This window comes from Neoarthrinium moseri (assembly GCF_022829205.1).
Source record: "Neoarthrinium moseri strain CBS 164.80 chromosome Unknown scaffold20_Wmoseri_CBS_16480, whole genome shotgun sequence".
NCBI lineage: Eukaryota > Fungi > Ascomycota > Sordariomycetes > Amphisphaeriales > Apiosporaceae > Neoarthrinium > Neoarthrinium moseri.
The window spans coordinates 129,427-147,904 of NW_026055134.1; the positions used below are offsets into that span (position 1 = coordinate 129,427).

The 18,478-nt window shown below is 54.8% G+C and overlaps 6 protein-coding genes across 6 annotated transcripts; 2 read left to right on the top strand and 4 right to left on the bottom strand.

Annotated features, from left to right (window-relative positions):
• Positions 1-3,146: 3,146 nt before the first annotated feature.
• On the bottom strand, positions 3,147-5,220 carry JN550_006028 (uncharacterized protein; the record flags this gene model as incomplete). The annotated part of the gene is made up of 2 exons (XM_049317721.1): positions 3,147-4,787; positions 4,843-5,220. The coding sequence occupies 2 exons, from the start codon at positions 5,218-5,220 to the stop codon at positions 3,147-3,149; spliced, it is 2,019 nt and encodes a 672-aa protein (XP_049171914.1).
• Positions 5,221-7,027: 1,807 nt separating this feature from the next.
• JN550_006029 (uncharacterized protein) lies at positions 7,028-8,197 on the top strand (the record flags this gene model as incomplete). The annotated part of the gene is made up of 3 exons (XM_049317722.1): positions 7,028-7,125; positions 7,256-7,998; positions 8,085-8,197. 3 exons carry the CDS (start codon positions 7,028-7,030, stop codon positions 8,195-8,197), a joined length of 954 nt encoding a protein of 317 aa, XP_049171915.1.
• A 535-nt stretch (positions 8,198-8,732) lies between these two features.
• On the bottom strand, positions 8,733-11,255 carry JN550_006030 (uncharacterized protein; the record flags this gene model as incomplete). The annotated part of the gene is made up of 6 exons (XM_049317724.1): positions 8,733-9,962; positions 10,019-10,483; positions 10,538-10,768; positions 10,827-10,955; positions 11,020-11,087; positions 11,153-11,255. 6 exons carry the CDS (start codon positions 11,253-11,255, stop codon positions 8,733-8,735), a joined length of 2,226 nt encoding a protein of 741 aa, XP_049171916.1.
• Positions 11,256-11,997: 742 nt separating this feature from the next.
• Positions 11,998-12,392, bottom strand: JN550_006031 (uncharacterized protein; the record flags this gene model as incomplete). Its single annotated transcript, XM_049317725.1, has 3 exons — positions 11,998-12,081; positions 12,152-12,266; positions 12,361-12,392. 3 exons carry the CDS (start codon positions 12,390-12,392, stop codon positions 11,998-12,000), a joined length of 231 nt encoding a protein of 76 aa, XP_049171917.1.
• A 453-nt stretch (positions 12,393-12,845) lies between these two features.
• On the bottom strand, positions 12,846-14,414 carry JN550_006032 (uncharacterized protein; the record flags this gene model as incomplete). The annotated part of the gene is made up of 4 exons (XM_049317726.1): positions 12,846-12,941; positions 12,998-13,833; positions 13,895-14,069; positions 14,148-14,414. 4 exons carry the CDS (start codon positions 14,412-14,414, stop codon positions 12,846-12,848), a joined length of 1,374 nt encoding a protein of 457 aa, XP_049171918.1.
• Positions 14,415-15,976: 1,562 nt separating this feature from the next.
• On the top strand, positions 15,977-18,179 carry JN550_006033 (uncharacterized protein; the record flags this gene model as incomplete). The annotated part of the gene is made up of 4 exons (XM_049317727.1): positions 15,977-15,985; positions 16,091-16,153; positions 16,226-16,969; positions 17,028-18,179. 4 exons carry the CDS (start codon positions 15,977-15,979, stop codon positions 18,177-18,179), a joined length of 1,968 nt encoding a protein of 655 aa, XP_049171919.1.
• Positions 18,180-18,478: the final 299 nt, after the last annotated feature.

Here is an 18,478-nt window from a genome sequence, read left to right on the forward strand (position 1 = left end):
GACACATTTGACAGGCAGCCTGAGAGGTTAGGTATTCACAATCCCCAGCGAGCCGAATGTAAGCTTTGCATAAGACAGCGCTTGCTTCTGATTCATCTAGAGAAGTCACTGGTGACTTTGAGGGTCCACAAGATTGTACGAGGCAGACTGACCAAAATCCCAAACGACCGGACCGAGATTTGGTATGTATGATCAGTGTCCTGCTCTGGTAGGGATCTACGTCATATGGATTCTCCACGGGCAGGAATGCCACCCTGTCTACATACATTCGCTAATTATCTGGCAAGTCCTGGTATCCTGTCGTCCTGAACAGACCTATGCATCCTCTACCAGCAGTGTGTACTCTGCCCTGTACTCCGACAATGTCTTACCCTTCTTTTTTTTGCCCACACTCGCTCCCCATTGCAGCAAGCTTGCAGTAGATAGCGATGACGTTGTTTGGATTAACATGGGCAAAGCCATCCGGACGCCACTCATTACGGCAGTCGATCCCGTTCATCAAGTCCGACCATCTAGGGAGAGCTTCGCGAGCTAGGAAATGCGGGCAACCCCAGCTAGCGCTTATGTGAAGCCGGCCATGTCTCCTAGGGGCCGATTTCCGCTTAGCAATTGCCAAAACGTCCTTGGGAATCTGCTAGTTACAGCGAGGTTCAGTCGCACGGTCCCGGAGGAAGCCAGGTACACTGCTCGTGATAGAGGAGTACTTGCAATATGGCCCGTTGCCAAGGTTTGCAACGGCCGTTTGATAGCCCGATCCCACAGAAATCACCGAGGAGCGAGTACAAGATGCTATTCAATCGAACTCACCGTATGTCCGTGTAGCTGGAATACACACAGCTCTGAGGCCGCACACAGGTGACACACAGTTGACACTCGTGAAATCTTGTTTAGGACCTCGAGGAGCACCAAAAAAGACTGTTTGCCTACTCGTGCCGAGACGGCGACTTCCGAGGAACGATACCATACATGTGCTTTTCAGTGGAAACCTGGAGAGATGATTCCCCCGCAGGTTCTCCACCAAGAAGTCCCGCACTAACAGAGAGCGGGCACCGACCTGAAGTGCAAAGCTCCATCCAGGGTATCCAGGGCTGGGGAAGACTCCAATTATCCCCAAGTTTTTCCCATGGGGTTTCTCCATTTTATGCTTATGAAAGCGCCAGCTAGAGGTCGGCGCTGCCTCTAAAATCAAGCAGAAACTTGTCAGATCATGTTCTGAATCCAATGCGACTCTCAGAGCGAAGGTATTTCCCAATATGTAAGATGTGCTCCCATGTCCTTGTTGGCCCACAGCCAAGATCTTGGGCTGCTGGACAAGCACGACAAGCCTCCTTGGTAATCGCACCGTTCGTCTTGGAGAAGCTTGATGCAGCGACATGCCGCCAAGGCTCTGGGGGCTAGGGTAAGCTGGCATGCCAGCAATTCCCACCACCTCTGCTTGTCGCGTGATTATTCCCGAGTACTCAAGAGGTACCTCGATAGCTGTGGGCTGCTAGGAGGGAAAGAAAACGTCGCTGGCGCCAGCTACCCCTCGGCGCCCACATCACAATAGTACGCGTTGATTCTCAAGGAGTGGTCATTAGTTACCTAGGCAGATGCTAGGTCTCCATAACCACTCGCTCGGTTCGATGCGGGCCAAGAAAGGCATTCCGCTTGCGATCCTCCCACCATTGGCCGCTTGATGAGTTACGCTGCAGCATTTTAGGATTACTGGGATTCCAAGCCTGGTCGCTGACGGTGAGAGTTCCCCGCCTTTGCCAGGTTTGGCTGCTGTATGGAGTGGAATGCGCCGGTGCGGCCGACTCCTGCCTTGGGCACCTCGGTGACCAGCTTTGACCAGTCATACGTGTAGGATTGATACGTTGCCAGGGGCCTTTCAGCACCGCGGTGCTCTTCTAGACGGGTGGCTACACTGACCATTGGCACACATTGTGCCCGGCACCCTAACACTAAAACACATGACTGTGGCCCCGGCAAGGCCCCATAATTCGTCTTATTAGCCTACGCCATGGAGTGATGAACTTGGATAGGTAGCCCCGTAGCTAGTCAGTTGTTGTATCGTTTGGAGCCGTCAGGTACTGCGTTTCCCGTAGTTCATCCTTCGCAACAGCCTAGTGCATGTATACTTGCGGAGGCGAACCTAATCACAAGTTGCAAACGATCCGGTGCGTACTATAATTATCTATTGTCACATGGAGTGGGTTCTACAATGACAGTGCCGTCTGTTGAGCGAGATCAGCAGGCAACGCACAACCGTAGCAGTGTCACGACTTCCACAGAACTTCAGTTCTCAGATATCTAGAAACTCAAGCGCGTAACCAGCTTGTCAACTGCCTTTAGCCAGTAACTTAAATACCAACGTAGCTCATACCTGAATGTTTGCGTGCGTATTTCGCCAAATATTGAAATAAAGAGGGGAGGTTGAAGAAGAAAAATATACCATCCTCTCAAACATTGAAGCCAATTGGAGCTCTATGGACAACGGTGTAATATGAACTCGATATCATAAGTGCACCACCAGGCAGGTCCAATCAGAGACTTATCACACCATGGTCAATATTGACTTTGTGCATTGGCCGCACAATGTATTTAGGAAAGATGGTTCGTGAATTCTCAGAGACAGTGTACTTACACCGCAGGTGAATCTGAGAAGGGGATATACGTACGACACGACAGGCCGGATGCAACATTGTTAGTTGAGGCTCTTACGCCACCCGTACTACCTATTACAGCAGATCTATTAGGCATCATGAAGGCGCAGCGTCGGGAAGACGTCGATCTCCCGCAGTTGATGCTGTTGAACCACCCACATGAAGTCACCCAGGTACATCGATCGGGGTCGACGCTTACGTACCAATGGCTAGGGCTCGCCCGGCTAACCTCTGATTGGCTTTACATTGTATTCCTTCTTGGAGGAGAGCAGATCGCAAACATGTAGAACCACGTGAAGCACGGTTCCATGTTTACCGAACTGGTCACACGAGTTACCGCCTGGTGGAAAATCTCTCAAAGCTACGGTTCATATTTGGGTATCTAATTGATATGAAAACGCCGAAGCCCATGCAAATGATCTCCAGCAGGAGAGGCATCTCCGAGAGGAACACGTCAGGCCAACATGGCTACAGTGACCTAGTTCATTTATACAGTTCTTATCTTTTGATGTCACCAGCAGGCACCGAGTTCTTGAGCGACTCCAAGACGCTGATCTTCAGCTCCGTAGCCTGCTCGTGGTTAGTCTTGACCAGGTGCAGCAGATCCTCGTATTTCTTCTTCCAGTGCTGGGACGTCGCATCACCCGTCGCGTCGGACTCGGGCGTCTCCGAGTCCCTCTGCTGCGCTGCGCCCGGCGGCTTCTTCCACAGCTCGTGGGGCACCGTCTCCGTCAACGACAGGTTGCCCCTGAGCTTACCGTAGCGTAGCGTCCACTTGCAGCTGTACCTGCTGTACGTAAGGCCCTCCTCGACGCGGGTGATGGATGCCTTGACACCCCGCTGGAGGATGCTGCCGCTGGCCAGTGCTGCCAGGTTCATGAGGAACACCTCTGGCGTCAGCGCTTGCTTCTGCATGTTCCCGATATACGTCCGAGCTATGGCGGCTGCTTCGTCGAGGCCGCAAGGGTCGATCTTGTCGCCGCTGGAGTTGTACCAATCGGCGACAAGGATCTCTGATATGAAAAGGCTTTCGACTTCGCGTACATTTGTTGTATCATCATCGCCATCTGTGGCAGAAACTGCTGGTTGTGGCAGCTGCGCAAGCCCGGCCGATGCAGACATAGCAGCCAAGTTTGCGTGCTGGCTCGGAAAAGCCAGAGATGAGGTTGCTGATAGAAAGCCATTCGAAGACTGCGCTTGATTTTGCTCATCAACGTTGGGTGTGTTCTCACCATTAATCATGACCACCGGCGGAGGCGGCGTCGCTAACCTCACATTTCCACCAGCTCTCTCAGGGACCTGTAAAGAGAGGCGCCCTGGTCGGCCTGGTCGTGATGACGGGCCTGCAGACGTTGGCGTGGACGCCGATGTGGGCATGAACGTGGGTGCCGCGCCAACAGGCGTCACCGAGGTGTCAATGGGCAGAACTGGCTGAGGAGCAGGCGTACCATTTCCCAGCGTCGGTGTCTGAAACCCCCTGTGCGCGTCTGTGATTGCTGAGAGTGGACTGTCGACGTTTCGATTGATCGGCGGTCTGCCACGTGTCTTCCCCGTTCCGCCAGAACCTCCGCTACGCCACGCCGATGATACAACTTTGGCGCCGTGTCTTCGGCCCAGCAGCTTTGCTTTCGAAGGCGTGATTGCAGACCGTGGCTCTGAGGGATCCGCCCAAAAGGCCCGTCCGTTTATTGGAGTCATTGCAGACTGTGGGTAAGCCGTCATAGGCGTCTGACTGAGCTCTGAAGGCCACTGGTACACGGGCTCGGAGCCAGGAAGCACGCTGGACCTGGTCTGGTCGGCTGGTGGGAATAGGAAGGTCCGCTGGCCATCTGGGTGTGCTGTCCACGGCTCAGAGACATCTAAGCGTGGCTGCCTTCCATCGCCGTTGAATGTTGGTGAGCCTAGCCTCGGTCGCTGTGAAGGAGACTTATTCAAATCATCTTCCGGCTTTCGCCGACCACGTCGTGGTCTGATCTGTGGAAGTAACGCCCTGAGGGCCATATCGTCCTCTGCCGCAACCCCATCTCGACCTTCTTCGCAGATGGGGTTAGGATCTGTCGGAATCTGCATCCAGTATGGGTGCTCGTTCTCAAGGAGGTAGTCGAAAAAGGCATCAAGGTGCATTGAATGCATCCATCGCTGTATCTAATTTTAGCAAGAACCGTTTCAGCCGTCTTGAGCGTTCTCAAATTACCTTTAATCTCACAGCATACTGCTGAATCTTTTGCGAGCTCTGGCCCTTCTCAATATCCGGTGGCGTGACCCCCAGTTTTAATGCTAGATCCGCCCATGTCTTGAGCTCTTTGTTGTTGAGTTGCTTGATGAGCACAAATAAGGTATGCGTGCTGAAAGCCTTCCCATCACTCCTTGGCGGCACGCGGAATGCCTCCCGTAAAGCGTTGGTGTCATTCTCCAGCGGCACCGCAGGGTTGCAATGCAGTATGAAATCGACATATGCGTCTTCTATCGAGGATTCGGTGACGCTCCTATCTGGCAACTCTGCTCTAGCCCCTGGTGGCCTTGTGGTGATGTTGGCTGCCGAGGTTGGAGGCGTCAAGTGATTGCCACTCATAGCTGGCATTGGCACTGCCATAGCAAAGGCTGATCAGAACGCAGCCCTCTGTGCGCCCTCATTGATGTACGCCGAATCTTGAGAGGGTTCCAGTGCCAGGTTGTATCCACGTGACGTGGTGTCCTAGTCAGGTCCTAGTTTAGAAATTCGCCAACGATAGGCAAGCACTCTTGTTGTTGACTTTAGTATAGTGGAGACGAGTATAGAGTCTGAGTCAGAGCATGGGAAAGCTTATGGTAGCATACGTCCCGGGTGCTCAATGGATACTGGTGTCTGAAGAATGAAGTTGGCAAGTGCCATGCATGGCTGTTGGACTAGTCCTCGCACTGGGATAGCCTAACAGAGGCAATCCATTGGGCCCTGTGTAGTCGACAAATAGTAATCAGACACCTTGGGCATGATCTCAAGAGCCAGGTCAGTTTTGCGAGAATATGCGCTGTCACTTGGGGTCCTAAGAGGAAGGGAACCGAAGTCGTGTCGTGAAAGCATTCGTGATACAGGGGTGCTTATTTTTGGAACAGTAAAGATGGGGGTTGGATCGGCACAGCCATTTAAGCGGGCGACCTCAAATTGCACCTGCAGTCGCTATTTATATCTCGTCACGTGACGGTATACTGTCTTCGTTGACTGGTGGTGAGCAGTCGCACACTTGGTTGAGAAAAGACTATGATCTGTGAGTATTCCCTGCCTTCCAGAGTCGTGATGGATAGGAACTTTGCTGCGCGAGTCGTCATGCTCCATCATAGCCTGTCTGTCCGAGTGGTCTTCTTGGATTGCATGGAAGAGACTCGATGGGCTCACATCAATGCCGACACGGCCCAATATTGTCGTCAAATGTATCTTCCGGGCACAAGGCTCAGGATTAACCTGTCTAGAAACCAATATCTTCAACTATGGCGACGGCAATTGTCAATGGAGGAACATATACAATTGGGCACATGCCCACTGCTCGGTATGGTTATCTGCTTCACAAGCACAAATGCGCTAAGTCAGTAAGTAAGGGTGTGACTCGGGGTACCTGGGTAGCTACTGCAGATGCAGTGTGCATTCTTGGAGCATAACCACTTATATTACGCATATCGAGAGCCGATATGCTTATACCCACGAATGTCATACCATCAAAAGGAAAAGGCAAGTTGCTGTAATTCCAGTGTTACTAGATCGGATGAAGTCGAACGCAGCTATTGTATGCTCATCCTGACGGCCGGCACTGCAACGAGGGGCAGAATACCACGCATATGGAATAGCCTCAGGGCGACCTTTGACTATCGTACCTTGCATGTCTCCTGTTCGAAACATTTCGCTCTGCCAAGCCAAGGACTGCGACACTCACCTAGTAGTCATGAATGTGCGAACCGCGTTCGCCTTTGGACCTCGTTGTCTACCGGAGACATGTGAAAGAGTGGCCCCGTCTCCTCCACCCCATGAATTGGACTTTAAAATGAGCGCCCCCCCGAGACACTGCATGTCAGGCCAATGCGGGGGACAGGGGGCGTCCATCGCTACGGGCTGCCTATCAGGCATATCAGGCCTATCAGCGGCGCCGCTAGAGCCCGGCCCAGGGAAGCGCAGTGATGTCAGTCGGACCTCGGCTTCAACTTTAAGCAGCGTTCCCGCAAAACCGAAAGTGATCATCTGAGGTCTTGTCCAGCGCGTTTTGCTCAAGACTAGGACATGAGCGCGGCATTGTCTATTCTTCTGCTCACTTATCACAGCTCTCTTGCCCCCGACTGACTGAAGCCATCAGTCCATCACTTCCCTCCCCGCTAGACCGGCGACAGACCAAAGCAAGCAAGGCATCGCAACCATGGCGCCCGCAGCCTCCAAGCCCGTGATCCCCCAGAACGACAATGTCGCCCACGCCCTCGCCGGCGCGGGAGGCGGCGTCCTGTCCATGATCCTCACGTAGGTTTCTCCCTTGCGTATTGAAATGTGAATGTCCATGCCGTTGTAGTCTTGCCGCCGGAGCTGCCGTCTGGGATCTCCACGGCGCACTTGCGAACGCCATCCGCTAACATCGCCGTCTCTCCCCCAGCTACCCCCTGATTACCCTCTCGACGCGAGCCCAAGTCGAGTCCACCCGGGCCGAGACGGCCTTCCTGACGGCCGTGAAGCGCATCATCGCGCGCGAGGGCATCTCGGGCCTGTACGCGGGGCTGGACAGCGCCGTCTTCGGCATCAGCGTGACCAACTTCGTCTACTACTACTGGTACGAGTGGACCCGGGCCTTCTTCGAGACGGCGGCGCGCAAGGCCGGGCGCGCGTCGGTCAAGCTGACGACGGTCGAGTCCATGATCGCGGGCGCGCTGGCCGGGTCCGCCACCGTCATCATCACGAACCCGATCTGGGTGGTCAACACACGCATGACGACACGGCAGCAGAACCTGGAGGAGGAGAAGGGCGCGGGCGAGCCGGGCGCCGACAAGAAACGCAAGCCCACGACGATCGGCACGCTGCTGGCCCTGCTGCGCGACGAGGGCCCGCAGGCCCTGTTCCGCGGCGTCGTGCCCGCCCTCGTCCTCGTCATCAACCCCATCCTGCAGTACACGCTGTTCGAGCAGATGAAGAACGCCTACGAGCGCAGCCGCAAGCGCAACATCACCCCCGGCGTCGCCTTCATGCTCGGCGCCCTCGGCAAGCTGTTCGCCACCAGCATCACCTACCCCTACATCACCGTCAAGAGCCAGATGCACGTCGCCGGCAACGGGCAGCGCGAGGGCATGAGCCAGGCCATCAGCCGCGTCATCCGGGAGGAGGGATACAAGGGACTGTACAAGGGTGAGTGTGGATGCTATTCCTATTTTTCCATGTCCGCGTCGAATGTTGGCAAATAAGATACTCGGTGCTAACAGGCTTGCGTACAGGTATTGCACCCAAGGTCACTCAGAGCGTGCTGACTGCCGCTTTCCTCTTCGCATTCAAGGACGTCTTGTACGAGCAGACCGTCCGATTAAGAAGCACAGTTGCCAAGAAATAAGCCGGTGTAGCGGATTGTATTGGCCCACCGGGTGCAAGTAATGATCGAGCTCCGGATTGCTGCCCGTCGCGCCGCGGGCATATGGCAGAGCCTCTGTTTACAGTGTCTGCCATGTTTGTATCATTTTTGGCATAGGATACCTTGGAATCATTACGATGGGTGGACGGTTCAGCAGCATCAACGGTGGGGAGCCATGTAAGATGGAATGGCATGGTGTAGTAAGAATAGATGTCATTCGATAGTCCCGCATAATAAGATTTTGTAAAACTATCTGTTGCGTTGTAATGTCGTAAATTGGCGAGGCAAACGTAGTACTCAGAGTAAGCAGCTCTATCTTCCGCTCAAGACGCCCGGCTCGACATTGTTTCGGTCCAGATTGAAGTTTTTTAATCAACGGGTCAACTCCTCTAGATAACAACTAGATTTTCTCCGGGTGTGCGCTGCCGTGAACTTGACCCTTCCGCCGACTCCCCGAGAGCATTATAGTACCAGAAAGCCTAGCCCGGGAGCAGTGCCTCCGAGCGTTCTATCACCATCACGACGACGAAGACACTATCTTCGGGACGATCCACCAATCATGATAACCCTTCCCTTCCTCAGGCATCTCAACCTTCAAGCCCATAGCCTCGCCTCCATCCTCGCCATGCGTCTCGACCGCCTTCTGCAGCGCCGCGACGGCGAGGCCCGCGAAGATGGTGGCCTTCTGGCAGTTCTTGATGTTGGCCAGCCAGCGCTCGTGGCAGCCGACGGAGAAGGTCTGCGTGTCCTGCATGCGGCTCAGGGCCTCGTAGCCCTTCTTGGCGCCGCCGACGGCGCCGTCCGCGTAGCGCAGCAGCTCGGCGATCGAGGTCTCGGGCTGGGCGGTGGCGCGGCTGAAGTCCTCGAAGGACGGCAGCTGCGGTAGGGCGATGGTGGTGAAGGGCTTCATGCGGATCTCGTAGCGGAGCAGGTCGTCGCTGTACGGGCGCGGCAGCGGCTTGATGAGCCCCAGCCGCTGCAGCACCGTGTACAGGCAGCAGAGGCCATCGGCGAACTCCCACGTGCAGGCGGCGTCGAGCATGGTCACGCGGATGTAGGCCATCGAGCGCATGTACTTCTCCTCCTTGGCCGAGCTGTACGACTTGGTGGCCCTGGCGTCAAACATGCTGCGCATGACAAAGGTCTTGATCCGGTCGCCGTGCTGCGCGCGCGTCTTTGCGAGATAATTCAGGTACCAGTACATGCCCGCAAGCTCGTCCGTCTGGTAGGTGGACAACTCGAAGCCGAGTTGAACGATCCATTCCATCTGACGGAGCTTGTACAAGTAGGCCCAAGATGAAAGGGGTAGTGAGTATCCCACTTGCCCCTGAGCTGTCGTGTGTGGTTGTTCATCCAGGTTTACCTGAAGCAGATTGTCTATCTCCTCCACATCAACTTGGAGAAGATCCCACTCCTGTATGCTGTGGCATAGAGTCCGCCTAACTCGGCAGCGGTTCTGACAAAATATCCTGTAAATATCGAGGTAGCACTCTGCGACCCGCTGGCGAAATATCTCCATTTGAGCGGCTGTCTGATGGCGTGGGTCAGTTGGAACTTCGATCGTATCGTTGGCAGGATCTATCTGCGGTGCACATGGCAAGCAAACGATAGAAAGGTCATGATCCAGAATCTGCCGAATGCTGTAGGAGCCCAGGACAACCATCTCTTTGAATAGGAGACCTTGCATTATCGTTCGAATGACCACCAGAGGCTGAGGTTTCCTCGTCTGGAAAGTGGCGACAAAATTCTAACACAGGTCAGTTGCCGGTCTGGAGAGGAACTCGTTCAAAGACGACGACATACCAGAAGACTTTGCGGGTCGGAGTACTTCAATATATCCATGGCATCTTTGCCATCTTGGGCCATTCGCTTGAAATGGCTATATGTGTCATCAAACGTCAGCTGGACGATGGGTCGCGGCGGCATAGTGCTGGCCAAGCTCCGTTGTATTTTGGTGCTGAAAGCTTCGGGAACCGGTGTGCCTAATGGATGCTGTTTCTTCAGATGTTCCAAAAGGCCATCCATCATGATCCACGGAGTCTTTAGTGATTCTGGGTTCGCCTTCCGCAGGCTAACCAGCTCCATGGCTCGGAGAAAAGCTACGCGGAACTCTAGCCGGAGATCCAGAGCCTCGCGAACCTCCTTGGACAGCTCGTTGCCCATGGCGCGAAGGTCATCCCGTGCGGTCCGAAGCATATCGGTGATGGCATCTAGGGGGATATCAGACAAGAGGCCGCGGTCGTACGTGTTGGTTACGAAATCCTCTTCCTGTAATGCCTCGTTAAGGTCCATGTATGTAGATGTTGGAGCATACATGCCTACCTCGTAGTACAGTTCTTCCTTGACCAGTTCATTAACGAAATAACACCCTTTCAAAAGGGACACGCAGTACGCTCTCAGGACGAACAGGAACGGTGACTTGTTCCCCGATACATCACGATCGCTGGTAAACAGAGCGTCCTCTAGGTTTGTGGGGTGCGGCTTCATGAGTGCCTCCAGGTAGACACTCGTGAAGAGAGTCTGGGAGAGAGGGTACCCAAGGTGCCAAGCCATCTAGAAACCAGGCCATCAGTCCCCTGTGCCTGCACACAAACGGCGGGTTCTCACGTACCTCAAGGCAGAGAAGTTGGTCTATAATACCGAGAACCTCTTGTGGTAGGAGGTTACGGGTGACGTCGTACTCCTCTTCCAGTGACTCTCCTTCCGCAAGACAGCCACTGTCCATCTTCGGGTCCATGATCTGCGAGCGCATGAGCACCAGCCTCGCGACGAAGGTCTCAACAGTGCAGAGACGGGATACTCACCTCAAGAGCCGAGACGGTCTCGAACAAAGTGAAGTGGCCATCTTTGACGAGTTCGCCGGGCGCCAGTTCTGTCGCACGAGGTCAGCGCAGGCTTTGCCAGAGGCGGATTGGGAGCGCCAGATCGGACGCATACTTTTGGCGGCCGCAGAGAACTTGTCCGTGATATCGATGGCCATGATGCCTGGGTGAGAGGCAATCTGCGGCAGATGCGGGACGGGAGGGCGTTGCTGCTCCATCTTAAACTTTGGATCGCCGGACCCACGGCTGCTGTTTTCAAGGTGACTTTGCCCGCGCCGAGTGCCGTTGCAGGAAGTTGTTTTCCCGCGTTGGAAAGCGCTGAAAACCGAGGCCGCCCGTTGAGGCTCCTAATTCGCCTTGGCCATCGGCTCAAGATTCCCAAGCGAGGAGAAAAGGCCTGCCAGATTCAGTATCCGTGGTGAGTTTGGATCTGTCGGGCTTGGTTTGCTGAGAGACGCTCGCCCCCGCGGAAGGCTGCAGAGTCAAAGGCGATGGCTGGCGGGTAACTCCGCTATGCACGTCTATAAACAGGTCCAAAACTTTGGGTATTAGAAAAGCGGTTCGACCTCTTGAGGCTCTGAGTACGAGAACAAGGCATGTATGTCAACTGAGCACGATGTTGCGTGTGGGATTTGGTTGGTCAGAGGCATGAGATTGCACGCCAGTGCCAGCCCAGTCCAATGGTCGCCGGTCTAGTGTGCAAATTGCAGCGTCGCCCAAGAGCGCAACCGTGAACATTGGAGACACTGCTCACACAGTAAAGTTGTAATTATAGGCGTTGACCAAGTCTATTGATTGCTTGATTTTTATACAGCTGTACAAGAGGGTAGTTATGCGATGCAGCGCCCCATCCCTCGCTCAACCACCATGCTCTGGGGCCCTTGGCCGACCCTGTCTTCCATCACCGTCACGGCCGGTACAAGTCCATCTCCCGATGATCTCTACGAATCTTTATCCTGTTTATGCGGAGGGGGCGCCGGCAGCCTCGGTCGCCGCAGCAGCGTTGGCCTCGTTCAAGTTCTTGACCTCGCCCTGCTTGCCGTTCTGTTCATGAGGGATAATCTTGTCAGCGTCCGTCCCTGGTTCTCGGGTGCCGCTCCTCAATTGCACTTACCGACCACTTGGCAAATCGCAGGTCCGACTCTCCACGACGCTCGGCGGCTATTCTCTTGTCGTCCTTCAAGCTTCGGCGGACGACGCGGGAGGCGACCGCGAGGTAGCGGTTGTAGCTGTTCGCAGAAGCCCCATTAGCCCACAGCTCCGCATCTCAGTTGCGCGGCAGGGACGGAGCGGATCGTAGGTGCGGCAGAGCAATTGACTCACCTGAGGCCAGCGGATTTCCAGGCGAACACCATTGTGACTGTCGTTCGAGTTGTCCGGGGTAATTGGTTGGGTGATGTTGTTGCTGGAGGTAGAATGCCGGTCGCAAGAAAATCGGCCCCTGCGAAATCGAAGGCCGAGCTCCAGATCACGTGACGCCAATATCAACCCGACAACCTCCGTGTCACAACGTAACTACGAGTAACTCACCTCGACTACGGAGCATAAACCGCCTTGAACTCAATGAGTGCGCAATCGGTGTTCTTTGCAAATGCTTTCTGGCACCATAGTAAATAGAGCGCTGTAATTACCCTAGTGATGCGCGAATTGACCTGACACGGCTCAACCTCTCATGAGGACTTCCATAGACGCGCTTTTGATGTTGGGACCAAGAAAATTCTAATGGATTTACTATATGCACAGGTACTAGTCTCTGTTTACAGCAGTGAGCTGAACTGTTGGTACACGTCCACCTTCCCCTTCTCCATCTATACCTTAAGACCAAGCTCCTCAGCATACGGCAAAGCGTGTAAGTCACCGACGGCGGCAACGGAAGCCTTTCCGTCGACAAGAGCCTTTGCAGCCTGTGTTCATGGTCAATACGGTGGACATCATGTGGCAGGAATAGATCATCACTTACAGCCTTCAGCTTGTCTGCGGTGACGCCCTCGATGCTCGTGATGGTCTCAGCAATCTGGAAGGGCTTGCCGGTGTGAACCAGTCCAGAGCCAGCCGCCAGGAGGGTGTTGATGCCGGATTCGCTTCCAGCCAGAGCATCGAACTTGGCCTTGGCAACAGCCTTGGTCAAATCCTCCTTGCTGACGGTACCCTCAGCAATAGCCTTCAGGGCCTTGACGGCCTCCTGGGACGTGGCGCGAACGGCACCCGCGGCACCGGAAATCTGGATGGTGAACAGACCAGCATCGGAGTAGGCGAGGTTGGTGGCAGAAGCGACGGCGCCCGGGTTGGCAGCGGCAATCTTGGACAGCAGGGTGAAGCCGGGAGCCCACTTGACGTTGGACTGGCCACCAAGCAGAGCGGACAGAACGGCGACCTCAGGCTTGAAGGTGCCGAAGCTGGAACCAGGGAAAGCAATGACCAGAGAGTTTCCACCCTTGTGGGCAGTGCGCGATTCACCACCGTAGTAAGTCGTAGATGCCGAGTTCACGGAGCCAGCGGAGGCCGGGACGGACTTGAAGAACTGCTCGGTCCACTTCGACAGGGCGGTGGTGGTTGCACCATCACCAACCAATGCGATGTTGGACTTGGCGTACACGGACTCGGCGAAGGAGGCAACCTTGTGCTCATCCACGTAGCCCTTCAAGGGTGTGGAGGGAGAGGGGTATAGGGGAGCACCGAGACCAGTGTGGAAGGCGACCGAGTGGGCGGAGTCGAGGGCAAGAGCGGCGACGTTGGCTGCCAGCCTGGCCTGCTTGATCTGGAGGACTCGCTCGACATCCTCGTTGAACTCGTAGGCTGGGTCACGGGGGTTAGCACGCGTGTCCATGCGACCGGCCTGGAGACGAGGTAGACTCACTGGTGTACTTGGTCTGCGAGATGACCTCAGCCAGCAGCTCGGTGAAGTAGGGGATGTCCTCGCGCAGGAAGCTGGCCTCGAGGACGAGGGCTTCCCGGGTGTGGTATGCGGTCAATTGGCCTCCGAGCAGCTCGCTCTCTCTGGTTATGCGCAGGGCGGATCGCTTCTCGGTGTTCTGTTGTCGTAGCATCTAATTAGCTCACTGCGGGTCTCGGGGGGCCAGGCGGGAAGTGTCTCGCTCGCGGGCACGCACCTTGAAGGCAAACTCCTCCAGAGCAGCGGTCAGGCCGGGTGCGGGCTGGTATCTCGTTCCGGCTTTGGCGACGATGGCCAGCTTGGTGGTCGGGCCGTGGGAATCGCGAGTCGCAACCTTGACGCCGGCCACGTCGGTGGTGTCGTAGATGAAGGAGGAAGGGGCAGAGGCGGCGGCCGCGTAGCCGCGTCGCTGGGCGAGCTTGCTAGAAGCTTGCCCGCGAGCGGCCAGCTGGGTACCTCTCGAGAGAGCCGTCCGAGAGAACATGTTGAAGGGGGTTGTCGTCGGCAATTGACGATCGTATGACTGCGTCGACACGGGTGATGGGTTCGTGAGCTCAGCAAAAAGCTGCTCAGCCAGATTCCGGTAGCCGAAAATCTGCCGCCACGGGATTGGCTCGTGAGCTTGGGCCACTCAGAAGGCAGGAAATCCTAAGCACACTTGCGGCAGAGATGAACGGCCGTAGAATTCCGCAGCCAGTGTGATTTCAGCCGTCCAACATCCGTTCTATCGTTGTTTATTTGCCAGTCAATGTTGGTATTCATCTGCTGGCGTAAGTGAATGCTGCGTCCTCATACGTGGAGTTCAATCGTTGACATCCAATGCCTGTACGTACTGTGCAGCCGCGGGCCTGCCAGCTGCCCATCACCTGCTCTGCTGCAGTCGGAGGTTCTCTTCAATGTAAGTCTAGATGAAGCATACACTCATGGTCTATACCTCGGAGACATGGACTTATAATGTGAGATGCATGCTCTGTTACTGCTTGCCCATTTCTGTGCCACATTTACCTCAACAACTTACGACGTCTTGTCTTGGGCTGTTTCGAGAGAACTGTGCAGCTGACATATACAGCAAAGCAGTCGTCGTGTTTCACGTTGCAGGTTATTGACATGGCTTTCCGAGCGCACTCCACATGGCAATATGTCAGAAACTCATGCAACGACGGCTAGATAGGTTCGGCAGAGCCAGATATGCAAAGAAGGCAGCACTCTTCATGGCTGACCAGAACCTTGGGTCGGCGCCCTGGACGCCCATTTCCAGGGTTAGGGGTCATGCTTCCGGCTGCATCCTTGCGGCTCTGTCTACTCGCCTGACCTGACGACTTGATGAATGTACAATACTCAAAATCCAGTCAAAATCAGAGCAACCAGATGAACATATGTATGGGAATGCTTGAAATCCCTTGACCATCATCGGCTACTCCCGGTCTCAGACATAGTTGTTTTGATAAAGCACTGTAAGGCGTTAAGAGCGTACTACATTGGTGAAGATATATCACGTCTGAGTAGAATGCCGGTGATGGTGTCATACAGAGAGGAAAGGCAGGATCTTATACCACAGAGTCAACAGGGGGTCAATTACTTCCTGCACTCATCCACGGTTTACATGTAGTCGTTCAATCACTCGGTGCAGCAGATGAGGCTCTATCGGCACTCCCACAGTGGGGCCCGGCCAAGCAAGCCAGGTCCGCTGCAAGGAAAAAGAAAAAAAGTTTCAGCGCTTGCTACAGCGTCCCCCAGGGAAGTTGTGCAGCTGTTCTTTAGTGCAGTAAAGCTCATCGTTCCCCGCCATTGAAAATCTGCCCGCATTGAATTTTATTCTGTAGAGCGCATCCGACGGCCAAGTGACTCTTCCGCACACCAGAACTACAATCACAGTCAAGACTCGACGCCAACGTCGAACCTCTGGGGACTTTCTTTCTCCGCCTACTAATGACTCGGAGGTAGCAATTGCGGCTCTAGAGTTCGTGAGAGGTTCTCTAGACGCCGGCTCGACGACCTGAACCCATACGCCCAACCTGATCGCGGCCGCCCGTCGCAAACAGCGCCATGTTAGTGGTGAGTCAACCTCGTGCCAGTCCCCTCTGTCGCATCGCAGTCTCTTTGATGCTCCGTCGACAGAGCTTCGGATCACGGAGATGATGTTAAAACTCATGATCGCAGACCAAGAATGCCGCAGAACTCTGCGTTCTGCTCATCTGCGAGCTGTATGGACAGCTGCCATCCGTAGGTGCACCCTGACCAGCAAGCAAGCCAGCAAGCTGCTCGTGAACCGCCCCCGGCTGACCTGTTGTGCAGCGCATCTTCGAGGTCCTCCTGTCGAAAGGCCGAGCGAACATCGCCCGCCTGGCGCGAGATACGTCTATGAACCAGCGCCTGATCCGCCATGGCCTCGTCGTCTTGATCCAGCAGAACCTCATCTTTCACCAGACCGATCTCGACACCGGCGTCAGTGTCTACGAAGCGAACGCTGATGCCGCCTACAATATCGTGCGAACGGGCAAGATCCTCGATGTCGTCCATCGCAATTACGGCGATGAGGCAAAATTACTAGTCCATCATGTCATTCTGAATGGCTACATGACCATGTCAGATCTTATGCAACGCAGACCTCAAGCTGCGACGAATGGGGTGCCCAAGACCAATGGCCATGTGAACGGGGCTTCCTCCCCCACGTCGGCCAAGTTGGAGGATGAGGGCGACCAAACACAGCAGACCTTCGACCTGATTGCGCACCTCATCGCTGTTGGCATACTGGAGCCCATGAGTATGACCATGCTTCAGACTCCCGACGACGTGCGAGCCGAGATAGACCGCGATATCATGAAGGATTACCCCACCGGTCTACGTGGTACGAAGCAGAAAAACGAGTTTAACCAGAGATCAGTGGCTGGTTGGAAGAGCTACCTGGATGAGAGCAAGTACCTGAAGCGCAACCTGGAGCGTGATTACCTCAACTTCTCGGGCGCGAAACGCCGCAAGCTCGCCAATGGTTCAAGAGCAAACGGCTTTTCGGCCATCAATCGGGATGAATTGATCGAGGTGGGTTGACACTGGAAGACTACGCTGTGCCAGGTTTTGACTAATCTTTGTTCTCTAGCCGCACACCGTCCTTCGCGTCAACTACCAAAAGTGCCTGGTCGAACTTCGGAACCACAGGCTCGTCCATTACGCCGAAGATGCCTTCAGCCCCGTCACTGCCCAGGTATACGGCGCCATGCTGTCTGCTTTGGGCAAAAAGATAGCACAATGCCAACTGGACACAGAAGCTGACGATGATGCTTTGGCCAAGGCTCCCACGGTCACGACCTTGGATATATATGAGCATCTCAGGCCGTCTGTGGATGTCTTCACTGGCATTGGAAGAACCGACCCGGATTCCATCAACGTGAACAGCGCTGAAAGAATACAAGTTGACCCTCCTGGCTATGAGGTCGGAGGGGAAGAGAATAATGGTCATATGTCTGAGGACGAGGCTCAGACGCAGGTAGATGTATCCATGTCCAACGGCTTCGGCGAGGACAGGTTCCCTGGAGAGGACGATAGCAACGCCAATCATGGCCAGAACGGCACAAGAGAGACCAAGGTCAAGTTCGCGGACAGGGGGCCATCGAGAGCCGAGAGAATAGCCCAGATGCGTCAACACTTATTGGTGTTGGCCGAAAGCACTCAGCAATTCCTGAGGCACACAGGCACACGCGACCAAGGAGAATGGACAGTGGACTTCGAGTTGCTGATGCCGAAGCTCCAACTCATCGAGATCGATACATTGATCGAAGAAGCATTTGGCCGGCCGGGTTTGCGCCTCGTCAAAATACTTCGAGCCAAGGGCAAGCTCGATGACAGAACCTTGCCCAGCCTCGCACTGATGAAGAAACAAGACGTATATACCAAGATGACCGAGATGGAGTTGCAGGGCTTCTTGGACGTTCAAGAAGTGCCACGAGACACCAACCGGACTGCCAGCCGCACGTTATTTTTGTGGTTCTTTGACCAGACAAGGACTTTGACCAGAGTCCTCGATGACACCTACAAGGCAATGGCGCGGCATCTTCAGCGGCTCGAGGTCGAGCGACGCAAGAAGAAGAACGTCCTCTCGGTTGTGGAACGCAAGGACGTGCAGGGCATGGAGGAGGAGAAGCTCAGAGGCGACATCTATAATGAGTATCGCGAGTTCCTTGACATCGAGAGTAAACTTCTCGGTCAGGTTGGTAGACTGGACGACCTCGTGGGTGTTCTGCGAGATTTCTGAGGCCATTCATGCATTCCCTCTTTAGGAGCGCAGTTCTGGCAAACAAAAGTGCATCGCATGGCGGCGTTTGGTTCATGGCCTGGGATGGCCTTTGGCGGGTGATGTATTCCTTGCATTGTTTGGCGTTGACCTTTTGGAAAAGGTTTCAACGAGACAATGATCTGCGCAAGAAGCTGGACAAATGTATACCTGTAAACGTACCATAGATCCCAAAAAGTTGTAATGGACTGCACGATAATGCCACCCGCGCGCGCTCACCACAGTGACTACACACAGGAGATAAGTCCCTGTGAGGGAGG